General features: G+C 43.4%; 1 protein-coding gene across 4 annotated transcripts in view; it reads right to left on the reverse strand.

The window, feature by feature from the left end:
• The window catches only part of tbc1d4 (TBC1 domain family, member 4), a 147,384-nt gene that overhangs the window by 17,927 nt on the left and 113,807 nt on the right, over nucleotides 1-15,650 (reverse strand). For all 4 annotated transcript variants that reach the window (XM_046359210.1, XM_046359202.1, XM_046359228.1 and 1 more), the window contains 4 exons: nucleotides 11,584-11,748; nucleotides 11,137-11,295; nucleotides 10,524-10,768; nucleotides 4,211-4,370 (listed from right to left, as the gene is read on the reverse strand). In XM_046359210.1, coding sequence (XP_046215166.1) covers nucleotides 4,211-4,370; nucleotides 10,524-10,768; nucleotides 11,137-11,295; nucleotides 11,584-11,748 — 729 coding nt within the window. The remainder of the gene's footprint in view (nucleotides 1-4,210; nucleotides 4,371-10,523; nucleotides 10,769-11,136; nucleotides 11,296-11,583; nucleotides 11,749-15,650) is intronic.

The following is a 15,650-nucleotide window of genomic DNA, read 5'->3' on the forward strand; positions in this document are numbered from 1 at the left end:
TTGATACTGTCGCAAAGCTAACTAAAAAGCAGCATTCCCCAAGAGAGGATGACTTTCACTTCAGCAGTAATAAATTAATGAACTTCTTTGAGGAAAAGATCATGATTATTAGAAAGCAAATTACGGACTCCTCTTTAAATCTGCGTATTCCTTCAAAGCTCAGTTGTCCTGAGTCTGCACAACTCTGCCAGGACCCTAGGATCAAGAGAGACACTCAAGTGTTTTAGTACTATATCTCTTGATACAATGATGAAAATAATCATGGCATCTAAACCTTCAAGCTGCATACTGGACCCTATTCCAACTAAACTACTGAAAGAGATGCTTCCTGTGCTTGGCCCTCCTATGTTGAACATAATAAACGGCTCTCTATCCACCGGATGTGTACCAAACTCACCAAAAGTGGCAGTAATAAAGCCTCTCTTGAAAAAGCCAAACCTTGACCCAGAAAATATAAAAAACTATCGGCCTATATCGAATGTTCCATTCCTCTCAAAATTTTTTTGAAAAGGCTGTTGCGCAGCAACTCACTGCCTTCCTGAAGAAAAACAATTATACGAAATGCTTCAGTCTGGTTTTAGACCCCATCATAGCACTGAGACTGCACTTGTGAAGGTGGTAAATTACCTTTTAATGGCATCAGACCGAGGCTTTGCATCTGCCCTCATGCTCCTAGACCTTAGTGCTGCTTTTGATACCATCGATCCCTTTATCATCGATCTTATCTGTCGGAAAGATATCAGTTTGTCTCTGTGAATGGTTTGTCCTCTGACAAATCAACTGTAAATGTCGGTGTTCCTCAAGGTTCCGTTTTAGGACCACTATTGTTTTCATTATATAATTTACCTCTTGGGGTTGTCATTCGAAAACATAATGTTAACTTTCACTGATATGCGGATGACACAGAGCTGTACATTTCAATGAAACATGGTGGAGCCCCAAAATTGACCTCGCTAGAAGCCTGTGTTTCAGACATAAGGAAGTGGATGGCTGAAAACTTTCTACTTTTAAACTCGGACAAAACAGACATGCTTGTTCTAGGTCCCGAGAAACAAAGAGATCTTCTGTTGAATCTGACAATTAATCTTGATGGTTGTACAGTCGTCTCAAATAAAACTGTGAAGGACCTCGGCGTTACTTTGGACCTTGATCTCTCTTTTGACGAACATATCAAGACTGTTTCAAGGACAGCTTTTTTTTCCATCTACGTAACATTGAAAAAAATCAGAAACTTTCTGTCCAAAAATGATGCAGAAAAATGTATCCATGCTTTTGTTACTTCTAAGTTAGACTACGGCAATGCTCTACTTTCCGGCTACCCGGATAAAGCACTAAATAAAATTCAGTTAGTGCTAAATAGGGCTGCTAGAATCCTGACTAGAACAAAAAAATTGATCATATTACTCCAGTGCTAGCCTCCCTACACTGGCTTACTGTCAAGGCAAGGGCCGATTTCAAGGTTTTACTGCTAACCTACAAAGCATTACATGGGCTTGCTCCTACCTATCTCTCTGATTTGGTTCTGCCGTACATACCTACACATACGCTACGGTCACAAGACGCAGGTCTCCTAATTGTCCCTAGAATTTCTAAGCAAACAGCTGGAGGCAGGGCTTTCTCCTATAGAGCTCCATTTTAATGGAATGGTCTGCCTACCCATGTGAGAGACGCAAACTCGGTCTCAACCTATAAGTCTTTACTGAAGACTCATCTCTTCAGTGGGTCATATGATTGAGTATAGTCTGGCCCAGGAGTGTGAAGGTGAACTGAAAGGCTCTGGAGCAACGAACCACCCTTGCTGTCTCTGCCTGGCCGGTTCCCCTCTTTCCACTGGGATTCTCTGCCTCTAACCCTATTACAGGGGCTGAGTCACTGGCTTACTGGTGCTCTTCCATGCCGTCCCTTGGAGGGGTGCGTCACTTGAGTGGGTTGAGTCACTGATGTGATCTTCCTGTCTGGGTTGGCGCCCCCCCTTGGGTTGTGCCGTGGCGGAGATCTTTTTGGGCTATACTCGGCCTTGTCTCAGGATGGTAAGTTGGTGGTTGAAGATATCCCTCTCATGGTGTGGGGGCTGTGCTTTGGCAAAGTGGGTGGGGTTATACCCTTCCTGTTTGGCTCTGTGCGGGGGTATCATCGGATGGGGCCACAGTGTCTCCTGACCCCTCCTGTCTCAGCCTCCAGTATTTATGCTACAGTAGTTTATGTGTCGGGGGCTAGGGTCAGTTTGTTATATCTGGAGTACTTCTCCTGTTTTATCCAGTGTCTTGTGTGAATTTAAGTATGCTCTCTCTAATTCTCTCTTTCTTTCTTTCTCTCTCTCGGAGGACCTGAGCCCTAGGACCATGCCTCAGGACTACCTGACACTGGCTGTGCTGCTGCTCCAGTTTCAACTGTTCTGCCTGTGATTATTATTATTTGAACATCTTGGCCATGTTCTGTTATAATCTCCACCCAGCACAGCCAGAAGAGGACTGGCCACCCCTCATAGCCTGGTTCCTCTCTAGGTTTCTTCCTAAGTGTTGGCCTTTCTAGGGAGTTTTTCCTAGCCACCGTGCTTCTACACCTGCATTGCTTGCTGTTTGGGGTTTTAGGCTGGGTTTCTGTACAGCACTTTGAGATATCAGCTGATGTACGAAGGGCTATATAAATACATTTGATTTTATTTTTAGTTGTGATAAAAACCTTATCAAAACATTTAGGCTAGGCTACATGAGGTGTGCGACTATGATATAAAGTCAACAAAAAAAGAAGGCATTCGATGTTTCAGGAGCATCCTGTTTCCCTTGATCATCCTTGAAATGTTTATACAACTTGATTGGAATCCACCTGTGGTAAATTCAATTGATTGGTAAGGCACACACCTGTTGATATAAGGTCCCACAGTTGACAGAGAAACCAAGCCATGAGGTCGAAGGAATTGTACGTAGAGCTTTGAGACAGGATTGTGTCAAGGCACAGATCTGGGGAATGGTACCAACAAATTGCTGCAGCATTGAAGGTCCCCAAGAACACAGTGGCCTCCATCGTTCTTCAATGGAATAAGTTTGGAACCGCCAAGACTCTTCCTAGAGCTGGCCGCCCGGCCAAACTGAGCAATCGGGGGAGAAGGGCCTAGGTTAGGAAGGTGTCCAAGAACCAGATAGTCACTTTGACAGAGCTCCAGAGTTTCTCTGTGGAGAAAGACAACCATCTCTGCAGCACTCAACCGATCAGCCCTATATGGTATGGCCAGATGGAAACCACTCCTCAGTAAAGGTACAGACCACTTGAATTTGCCAAAAGGCACCTGAAGGACTCTCAGACCGTGAGAAACCAAGATTTTCTTTTTTGATGAAACCATGATTGAACTCCTTGGCCTGAATGCCAAGTGTCACGTCTGGAGGAAACCTCCAGAGTGCTCAGTACCTCAAACTGGGGCGAAGTTTCACCTTCCAACAGGACAATGACCCTTAGCACACAGCCAAGACAACGCAGGAGTGACTGAATGTCCTTGAGTGGCCCAGCCAGAGCCCAGACTTGAACCTGATCCAACATCTTTGGAGAGACCTGAAAATAGCTGTGCAGCGACATTCTCCATCCAACCTGACAGAGCTTGAGAGGATCTGCAGAGAAAAATAGGAGAAATTCCCCAAATACAGGTGTACCAAGCTTGTAGCGTCATACCCAAGAAGACTCCAGGCTGTAATCGCTGCCAAAGGTGCTTCAACAAAGTACCGAGCAAAGGCTCTGAATAGGCTCTGAAAAACTGTCATTATGGTGTATTGTGTGTAGATTGATGAAAAAAATAAGATTGAATACATTTTAGAATAAGGCTGTAACCTAACAAAATATGGAAGAAGTCATGGGGTCTGAATACTTTCAGAATGCAATGTAAATAGCGAATGGAGGATCCTTTTTCCGTGATTCATTTTTATGCCAGCCAGGTAGGCTATACTCCTGTTGTAAATATAAGTAACGTTCTTAATATTAGGAAAGTTGAGAAATAAATATAGAAGACCTAGCCTATAGAAAGCTGATGGGATCCTCCAATTTTTAATAGAGGACAAAACTCTGTTTTCTCATGCAATTGCATAGCCTATAGAAATGTTGCGCAACATAAGTGTGGCAGTAATACACATGCAAATGTTCAGTGGCGATGTGTGACAAAGTCTGTCGAGAAAAACATCAATGAATCCGCACAAACTTCCCTACTGTATAATCAGTTGCTTACCAAATATCCGTGCGACGAATCCAAGTGGGAACTGGGATGCAAAGAGTGTGAGGAACCATGGTGCTGCGTAGAGGCTGGGGCAGATCTCGTGTTCCTCCAGGTGGTTGTACAGCTCCCTGTGGTAGTCGTGCAGCAGCCTGGACAACTGGTACATCTGAATCTGAAATATACACGCACACAGACACACGTGCACACACAGATCAGTACATACAGTGAGGGAAAAAATTATTTTGTGCAAGTTCTCCCACTTAAAAAGATGAGAGAGGCCTGTAATTTTCATCATAGGTACACTTCAACTATGACAGATAAAACGAGAAAAAAAACCCAGAAAATCACATTGTAGGATTTGTGATGAATTTATTTGCAAATTATGGTGGAAAATAAGTATTTGGTCAATAACAAAAGTTTATCTCAATACTTTGTTATATACCCTTTGTTGGCAATGACAGATAATATAATAATATAATATAATAATAATAATATATGCAATGACAGAGGTCAAAGATGTCAAACGTTTTCTGTAAGTCTTCACAAGGTTTTCACACACTGTTGCTGGTATTTTGGGCCATTCTTCCATGCAGAGCAGTAATGTTTTGGGGCTGTTGCTGGGCAACACGGGCTTTCAACTCCCTCCAAAGATTTTCTATGGGGTTGAGATCTGGAGACAGGCTAGGCCACTGCAGGACCTTGAAATGCTTCTTACGAAGCCACTCCTTCATTGCCCAGGCGGTGTGTTTGGGATCATTGTCATGCTGAAAGACCCAGCCACGTTTCATCTTCAATGCCCTTGCTGATGGAAGGAGGTTTTCACTCAAAATCTCACGATACATGGCCCCATTCATTCTTTCCTTTACACGGATCAGTCGTCCTGGTCCCTTTGCAGAAAAACAGCCCCAAAGCATGATGTTTCCACCCCCATTGTTCACAGTAGGTATGGTGTTCTTTGTCCTCCAAACACGACGAGTTGAGTTTTTACCAAAAAGTTATATTTTGGTTTCATCTGACCATATAACATTCTCCCAATCTTCTTCTGGATCATCCAAATGCTCTCTAGCAAACTTCAGATGGGCCTGGCCATGTACTGGCTTAAGCAGGGGGACACGTCTGGCACTGCAGGATTTGAGTCCCTGGCGGCGTATTGTGTTACTGATGGTAGGCTTTGTTACTTTGGTCCCAGCTCTCTACAGGTCATTCACTAGGTCCCCCCGTGTGGTTCTGGGATTTTTGCTCACCGTTCTTGTGATCATTTTGACCCCACGGGGTGAGATCTTGCGTGGAGCCCCAGAACGAGGGAGATTATCAGTGGTGTTGTATGTCTTCCATTTCCTAATAATTGCTCCCACAGTTGATTTCTTCAAACCAAGCTGCTTACCTATTGCAGATTCAGTCTTCCCAGCCTGGTGCAGGTCTACTATTTTTTTCTGGTGTCCTTTGACCGCTCTTTGGTCTTGGCCATAGTGGAGTTTGGAGTGTGACTGTTTGAGGTTGTGGACAGGTGTCTTTTATACTGATAACAAGTTCAAACAGGTGCCATTAATACAGGTAACAAGTGGAGGACAGAGGAGCCTCTTAAAGAAGAAGTTACAGGTCTGTGAGAGCCAGAAATATGGCTTGTTTGTAGGTGACCAAATACTTATTTTCCACCATAATTTGCAAATAAATACATTAAATATCCTACAATGTGATTCTCTGGATTTTTTTGTAATTTTGTCTGGCATAGTTGAAGTGTACCTATGATGAAAATTACAGGCCTCTCTCATCATTCAACCTTGATTTAACATGTAACCACATGTGTCCAAAATCTGTCTTGTCTAGTACTTACTAAAACTACATACTGGGTACTAATCACACTACATACCTTTTGGTAAAAAATGAATGCATAAGCAACAAACATCAACGTACCAGGCTCATCCATACTGAGAATGCACAATTACATTATTTCCTGCCATTTGTCCCCCCCCCGCAACATAAAAGCTGACAGTATTTCACTTTCAACCACATAGGATTTCAGTTCATCTTGGCGAACAAGCAGTGGTGGGCCGTCAGGGCCAGCAAGGCCTTCTCTGCTAGCCTAAACATCATCAGAATATATATATATATATTTTTTTATATATATTTTCCCACAAATATGTATTAAATTATTCCCCAGAGTAAGAGTTACACTCTTCATTTCATAGCGTTCCTCTTGGTTGCACCGCTTCCAGCCCCAGGTTGAGATTTGGAGGACTGGACTTTGTTAGATTTTTTTTATCCAATCATATTCAACCATCATGTGTTGCCAGGGGTCTAAAATCTGCCCTCAGGCCTTCAGAATCAACAGTGCGGGCGCTTGTAGCTTAAATTGAATGGAAATTAAAATTTAGTGTCAACCAATCAGCTTTAGAATTGGCTATTGTACGCCTGCTGGCTGGCTCCAGTGTTACACAGGAACCAGCGAGCAGGCGTAGTGCGTGCACGTCTTTTGATTGGATTAACAATATTGAGAGGCAGGTCTCAGAAGTAGGAAACTGAAATTGATCAACTAATTAATTTGCGTACTACTAAGCTGTTTTTTCAACCCACAATGGCGGAAGGAGAAGATATCGATTTGGTCGAGGATATAATTATAACGCCATCCTCAAGACAAACTTTTCAAGAAAAGTTAGACATTGTCAGGAGATGCTGACGCTACAAAGCCTGTCACAGGAGGGAAAGGGGTTCGTTCGCCACTTTCAACTGTGAATGACTCACAGGCTCTGAGAAGCACTGCAAACTGTACTGCTGGGAATGCCTATTATTTGCAAGTGATCGATTTTGTGTTTGGAGCCACACTGGCTTTGCAAACCTGAGTTGTCTAACCAAGGCAGCAACGAGACACCAAAGTACGGCTGGGCACTTACAAGCAATGGTGCTTTTGAAAACTTTTGGGGACACCCGAGTGGATCTACAGCTCAACGAACAAGCGCGCAGGGCAACGAAGCTGCACGATGAAAAGGTATTGTACTCTTCCCCTGCAATTCTCTGAATAAAAATGTAAATTTCAAGGTGACGCAACGCCTGGTTATACTGCGTTTCTGTCTAAATGTATAGTGTCTAGAGCCATGGCATCATAATGATGGTAATACATTTACATTTACATTTAAGTCATTTAGCAGACGCTCTTATCCAGAGCGACTTACAAATTGGTGCATTCACCTTATGACATCCAGTGGGACAGTCACTTAACAATAGTGCATCTAAAACTTAGGGGGTGGGGTGAAGGGATTACTTAACCTATCCTAGGTATTCCTTAAAGAGGTGGGGTTTCAGGTGTCTCCGGAAGGTGGTGATTGACTCCGCTGTCCTGGCGTCGTGAGGGAGTTTGTTCCACCATTGGGGGCCAGGGCAGCGAACAGTTTTGACTGGGCTGAGCGGGAGCTGTATTCCTCAGTGGTAGGGAGGCGAGCAGGCCAGAGGTGGATGAACGCAGTGCCCTTGTTTGGGTGTAGGGCCTGATCAGAGCCTGGAGGTACTGAGGTGCCGTTCCCCTCACAGCTCCGTAGGCAAGCACCATGGTCTTGTAGCGGATGCGAGCTTCAACTGGAAGCCAGTGGAGAGAACGGAGGAGCGGGGTGACGTGAGAGAACTTGGGAAGGTTGAACACCAGACGGGCTGCGGCGTTCTGGATGAGTTGAAGGGGTTTAATGGCACAGGCAGGGAGCCCAGCCAACAGCGAGTTGCAGTAATCCAGACGGGAGATGACAAGTGCCTGGATTAGGACCTGCGCCGCTTCCTGTGTGAGGCAGGGTCGTACTCTGCGGATGTTGTAGAGCATGAACCTACAGGAACGGGTGGATTAATTCGGGTGGGACTGTGTAGGACTTCACTGAAGGCCCAGGCCCCAGAACCACGGCACGCTACTGACATCAAGTAATGAATCAAATTATATACAAGTTAAAGTTGCAATAAGTCACTTTTTGGGCGACCTGACCAAATTCACATAGAAATGTGAGTTATAGAGTAGATCTGTCATTCTAATTCAAAACAAGTCTAAGAAGCGGTAGATCTGTTCTATGTACGCTAATTTTAGCTTCTTCCCGTTCTTAAGTTACATTTTTGCATTGTTTATGTTTGGTTTTGAATACCAGCTTCAAACAGCTGAAAGTACAATATTTTTGCTTATGGAAAAGATATTTCACAGCGGTTTAATGGTACAATTATTCTCTACACTATACTTGTTTGTTTTGCCACCTAAACTGACTTTAGACAAACTATTAGAATTTGTGCAACCAGATAGTACATCTATAACTAACAAATAGCCTACAACATGTCAAAAATGCTAATTAGAAAAATATCTAAATTATGCTTAAAAAATATTTCTGCGGCCCATGGGCAAAATAGGAATATTTGGTTTATTCCAACAACAAAAAAAGCATACTAGGCTCATTCTTACTGAGAAGGCATCTTCCACTGTGCAATAGTGCTTGTTCCCCGGCATTCGTTCATTTTGCGAATTCGTACGAGATGAAGACACAAAATGAGTGTATATTTTCTCATTCCCAATCAGAGTACTATGAACACAAGTACAGTTATTTGGACATAGTCAGACATCATCCTTGAAACACACTTACAACACAGTACACACATATGATACGCATACATGCAGGATCTGGCTAGATGGTTTTACATAGTTATTACTCCTGAACATCTGACTGCATAGGCCTATAGCTGACTTGATGTTAGCTTACTCCTACTCCACACAACAGTCAGAAAGGGTAGCTAACAAGATAAACAGCTACCAACCACGCCATCTCCTAAAAGTGGAGAGACGGTCAGATACCTTACTTTCCTCACCCTGACACGGCTCCTTAGAGAAGAGAATAACAGATGAAGACCAAAAATGACCCTAAAGTGACGCAAGCATGCTCCAGCCCTGACAGAATAGTCCGATAGTTGAACCTAGCGAGAGCTTAACTAGAAAAAGAATCACAAATCAAAAGTTAACTCACCCAGTTACTAACAGTGGAAGGTTTGTCAACACTGATAAAGACACAATGGAGAAAAACATTCCACCTGTGTGAACTTTGGGTTGGCCTTAGCAGAGCCCAATACGAACACAGTTAAAGGCCTGAGAAGGGCAGTGGTTGGCCATAAACCAGCCCTGAGTTGCCAGATAGATTAAACATTACCACGCCTGCTTGTGCATTTACCAGTCAGAACAGGCTACATGGCTAAGCTAGTAATGTATAGCCAAGACTAACAGAACAGTTTGGAAGGTTTGGATATGGGGTTGGTTGTTGTTTGCTGTATGTGATAGTAGAGCGGTGGCCTGAGGGAACACACCTAATGTGTTGGGAGAAGTGTTATGAAATGAAATGTTACGTAATATCTGAAATTGTATTTAACGCCTTTAATGTTGCTAGATCCCAGAAAGAGTAGCTGGGGATCCTTAACAAAAACAAATAAATACATCATCGTCATTACTTCCCAGGTGTGACCCCCTTGTGAGATTGTTTTATTTTCAAGGAGAATGGAACCCTACTCGTACCACTGTTGCCCTAGCTTCTGTCTTTAAAAAGGGGGGGGGGGGGGGGGGGGAAACAGAACAGAGCTCGCAAAAGTGGAACGAGCCCTGACATGAGTGTCCAATGATTCACTGACACAAGCGTCACTATGTACCATTTGTGCCAGGATGTTATTGTGTTGAATTATTTGTGGTAAAAGTGCTAGCAAGTTGTCATTGTTATCACATACAGATAACTGCCTACATAAAGGAAACCAATCACTCAATCAAATGTATTTTATAAAGTCCTTTTTACATCAGCAGTTGTCACAAAGTGCTTATACAGATACCCAGCCTAAAACCCCAAGAACAAGCAATGCAGATGTAGAAGCACGGTGGCTAGGAAAAACTCCCTAGAAAGACAGGAACCTAGGAAGAAACCTACAGAGGAGCCAGGCTCCGAGGGGTTGAAGATGTTCAAACGTTCATTGATGACCAGCAGGGTCAAATAATAATATCAGTTGTTGTAGAGGGCGCAACAGGTCAGCACCCCAGTAGAACATTTCCGTTGGCTTTTCATAGCCGATCATTCAGAGGTCGAGACAGCAGGTGCGGAAGAGAGATATCATTTTATCCCTTATTTACTAGTAGTTTCTTAGGTAATACCATATAAACACCAGGTGAATACTAGATTTAAAAAAAAAATCTGGTATTTTAAACTGGGCTTTTAAATAAAGCATTACCGAAATGTCCTCTTAGAGGTCCAGCAAACACCTCCCTCCCTCCCTCCCTCCATCCATCCCTCCCTCCATCCATCCATCCATCCATCCATCCATCCATCCATCCCCCTACCTGTAGAGAAGTCATGTCAGGCCTGTATTGTCTGCGGAAGCCCAGGTCGTACATCAGGAACTTGAGCATGTCAAAGGCCTGGTCCTCACTCATGTGCAACAGCAGGATACCTGCCACAAAGCTGATGCCCTGGCAGTAGCCCACCTCAGTGTCTAACAAAGAGTAGGCCTTGAGCAGATTGTAGAGGGACAGCTGCCCTGCACCCAGCTGGGCTGAGAAGTACTGGTGGGTGGGGAACGTCCGACCTATTGAATTCATTCAAATAAGAAATAAATACACCAATCAATCAACTGGTGTGTGTTTGCTTTTGTGTGGGTATGTACTAGAGGAGGCTGGTGGAAGAAGCTATAGGAGGACAGGCTCATTGTAATGGCTTGAATGGAATAAATGGAACGGATTCCATATGTTTGATAACCTTCCATTTATTCCATTCCAGCCATTACAATGAGCCTGTCCTCCTATAGCTCCTCCCACCAGCCTCCTCTAGTACATAAACAAGCATGTGCACACATGGAGTATTACTGGGCAGTCCTGGTGGAGTGTGTGTGTATGCATGTGTGCCAGCGTGCATGTGTGTCTTTGTTTGTGTGTGAATACATGCACGTGCACATACCCAGGTCAACTAGTATGGAGTGCTGCTGGGCCGTGAGCTGCTTCAGCAGGTCTTGGTAGGGGGTGTCTGGGGCGTGGCGGCCGGGGGGCAGACGGTGTCTCAGGCGGTGCTGCTGGGAGAAGAGGAGCCACACCTCCCCACGCCTGCCCTTAGGGACACCTGGGGACAGAGATGAAGATGTTTTGGAGTACAGAGCGTTGGATGTGTCAGGAGTATGTAGAAAGTGTAGGATGTGATAGGAAGATAAACACATTACATTACACATGCAATACATAGATTAGCAAAAGACAGGCAACCATACTAATACAGACATACAACGCGCACACACACACAAGTACAAACAACAGACGTGTGGGGCAGCTGCAGAAAGAGGGGGACTTCAGCACACACACAGACAACCCACCAAACACACACACCTTAACCCTTATCGCTCTCTCTCTCGCTCACCCTTAGAGATTGCATTGTGGACCTCCTCTTTATCCAACGGGACGACCTTGGCTCTGCCCGGAACGCTCAGCTTCCTGTCCCAGAAGGCTAGCACGTCTTTAATGCATGTCCCCACTTCCTGGTAGTCCAGCTTCATCTTCCGGATGTGCAGCTCGTCTCGACTTGCTAGCGGAGAGAGGTTACACAGAGAGGTCAAGATCAGAGAGAGATCAAAGCAGTGTTAATTTCACCAACAAAAATAGTGACGAAAATGTTACATTTTTCAGTGGCAAGTGACAAGATGTTAACTGGCTATATAGACCCAGAAAAAACTCTAACTAAACAAAAAGGATTTTTCATTTCAGTTGGCGAAAATGAGACAATTATCTCTGTGACTAAAATCTGACAGTGCAGAACAGAACCTCCCTAGACAGTTCTTTTCTTCTTCTCGTCAAGACCAGTATGTAGGGGGATCTAGTATCGGGTGTTTACTTAACGCCTACTACGCTAGTTAGGTTAGCAGAATTGTAAGGCTTTTTCATTGCAATGTTGCAATAAAGTGTAAAACAAATACCATGCCCAAGTCATTCACGAGTCACCTTTCTGTCCGGTAACTGGTCACCAATTTGGTTGCAACGAATCATTGACGAAAAAGGGGCAACATTTGGAGCCACTTTACTTATCATGTTGATTCAAACAAGACCAAATGCAACGTTTCCACAGGAGAAGAAAGGATTTGTACCAACAAGTTGACAGGGAAAAATACTACAAACCTCAAGAAACATCTGAAAGTGCATCATTCCAATATATACGCTCATGTAATAACAGATTGATAATGCTAGCTAGTTAGGTTGCTTCAACCTATCAGACCACTACAATATAGCTACAGTATGCGAAGGGCAGGGCTCCAGACTGCTACCACTGTCGCATTCTGCGTGTTTTTGTCGCTGGGGCCTGTTTTGCTGAGGCCTGCTGCTGTGGTGAGCGAGCCACATGATTTGGGCTCCGGGAGAAAGAAAAAAGGTTACTGATTGTATAACATTTCAAAATACAATTGTGGGAAATATACATAGCTTTGGAAGCAACTACTGTTGTTCTCTGCTTTCTGTTTTCAAATCTCTGCTTTCAAATCTCTTAATAACGAGTTCAATAGGAACTATTTTACGACCAAGATATTTGAGATGGCTTTAAGATCTGAAACACACAATTGCGAGTGCATACGGTAGCAGGATATAACTGCAAAGAAAATGTAGGGCATTACATTTGATGTTAGATTAATACATGACTACAATATGCGCAGTGGTGGAAAAAATACCCAATATCCATACTTGAGTAAAATAAAATATACCTTAATAGAAAATGACTCAAGAAAAAGTGAAAGTCACACCCATTAAAATACTACTTGAGTAAAAGTATTTGGTTTTAAATATACTTAAGTATCAAAAGTATCATTCCTTATATTAAACAAACCAGATGGCATGATTTTTATTTTACAGTTAGCCAGCAGCACACTCCAACACTCAGGCATAATTTACAAATGAAGCATTTGTGTTTAGTGAGTCTGCCAGATCAGAGGCAGTAGAGATGACCAGTGATGTTCTCTGTTTAGTGAGTCTGCCAGATCAGAGGCAGTAGGGATGACCAGGGATGTTCTCTGTTTAGTGAGTCTGCCAGATCAGAGGCAGTAGAGATGACCAGGGATGTTCTCTGTTTAGTGAGTCTGCCAGATCAGAGGCAATAGGGATGACCAGGGATGTTCTCTGTTTAGTGAGTCTGCCAGATCAGATGCAGTAGGGATGACCAGGGATGTTCTCTGTTTAGTGAGTCTGCCAGATCAGAGGCAGTAGGGATGACCAGGGATGTTCTCTGTTTAGTGAGTCTGCCAGATCAGAGGCAGTAGGGATGACCAGGGATGTTCTCTGTTTAGTGAGTCTGCCAGATCAGAGGCAGTAGGGATGACCAGTGATGTTCTCTGTTTAGTGAGTCTGCCAGATCAGAGGCAGTAGGGATGACCAGTGATGTTCTCTTGATAATTGGACCATTTTCCTGTCCTGCTAAGCATTCAAAATGTAACGAGTACTTTTGGGTGTCAGGGAAAATTTATGGAGTAAAAAGTACATTATTTTCTTTAGGAATGTAGTGGAATAAAAGTAACAGTTGTCAAAAATATAAATCGTAAAGTACAGATACCCAAACAAGCTACTTAAGTAGTACTTTCAAGTATTTTTTACTTAAGTACTTTACACCACTGGCAGTGGGTATTATATTTAGTGTTAGCGATCTAGCTAATGTGTTTTGAGTATTCCCCTTCCTCAATTGTTGAATTAGCCAAAATAAATGATGCCTTGATATTAGTGCACATAAAGATGTAAACACATCCCTACACATCTCCTTTGAACAAGAAAATGTGAAAAATTCTGGAGCCCTATTTTTAACAGTAAAATATAGCAACAATACCCTATTGTCAACGCACAATTCATGACAAATCACTGGATTAGGTTGCCTATCAAAATATCTTGAATCATGCATTCCTGTTTGGACATGTCAGAATCCAGGTGAAACACCACCTCAATAGTCTTACACAGTCTAAAGCACTGTAAATGATTTTCTAGGGTGATTCGTGTTTTTTCTATTGCGTGGAAAAAAAACAAGTGAGACCAAATCACGGGCTGGTGCCACCAACTGAAAAAGTTCAGGGGAAAATGTTAGTCTGGAGCCCTCTCAAGGGGTGGGATTTTGCATCTGCTGTGTTATTCTGCCAATTTGGCTGTTGGGAAGAAAATCATGCGGACGGATGTTATGCCGAAAATGATGTTGGTAGGACAAGGCTATATGTATGTTTGTGCTCATGGAAGTCAGTGATTTAAGTTAACTGTAGGTTAATGAGGCAATAAAAATGTGATGTGACTAAAAATGGCACACTGTTTTAATCATTTTGACAATAACTAGACTAAATCATTTGACTGTTTTATGTGGTAATAGTGAGGTGATTGGTCAAATTTGCAAGCCCTCTCTTGAAATGCAGAACATGGTTGATTTTGCACAAATTTTGGGCGATCGCAGATTAAAAAAATGAATGAAGGACTGCTTCTAGCACATCAGAAGGTCATTATTTTGGATGTATACGGTATGAAGTGCCTAGAGGCCTAGCGATTGTTTTGTTTCCGGATGGTGTAAAAGTGTTAATTCACAGTTAAATGTATGTATTCCAATCAGACATTCTACAAATAGTTGTGTTCCAGAACCACAAACAGAAGTGAGACGCAAGCGAGGGCTTTGTGACCCTCCCAAAAGAAACAGGAGACAGAAACAACAGCTTGACAGGAGCTTTGGTGTTTTTATACATAGCTTATCTATCTCAGATATCAAACAAATGCTAACTATATCCCATCAGACATCACTCCAGCTATCGCCTCGGATATCCAACTGCAGCTAAAACTAACTATGCTTACTAGCCTATATGTGACCCGATTCAGGAAACTAGGCGTATGTCGCAAGTCATGACTTGACAGCAGAGCCGCTTGAACGTAAAAATGTTTATCGATGATGCAGATGTAAAACCTGAGGACCCATGCCAAATATTTTCAGTCTCCTGAGGGGGAAAAGGTTTTGCCCTCTTCACGACTGTTTTGGCGTGCTTGGACCATGATAGTTTGTTGGTGATGTGGATGCTGAGGAAGTTGAAGCTCTCAACCTGCTCCACTACAGCCCCGTTGATGAGAATGGGGGCGTGCTGGGTCCTCCTTTTCCTGTAGTCCACAATCATCTCCTTTTGTCTTGATCACGTTGAGGGAGAGATTGTTGTCCTTGCACCACACGGCAGGTCTCTGACCTCCTACCTGTAGGTGGTCTCATCGTTTTCCGTGATCAGGCCCTTCACTGTCGTGTCATCGGCAAACTTAATGATGGTGTTGGATTCATGCCTGGCCGTAGAGTCATGATTGAACAGGGAGTACAGGAGGGGACTGAGTACGCACACGAGGGGCCTCCGTGTTTAGGATCAGCATGACGGATGTGTTGTCATCTACCCTTACCACCTGGGGACGGCCCATCAGGAAGTCCAGGATCCAGTTGCAGAGGGAGGTGTT

Source organism: Oncorhynchus gorbuscha, linkage group LG01 (genome assembly GCF_021184085.1).
Source record: "Oncorhynchus gorbuscha isolate QuinsamMale2020 ecotype Even-year linkage group LG01, OgorEven_v1.0, whole genome shotgun sequence".
Lineage (NCBI taxonomy): Eukaryota > Metazoa > Chordata > Actinopteri > Salmoniformes > Salmonidae > Oncorhynchus > Oncorhynchus gorbuscha.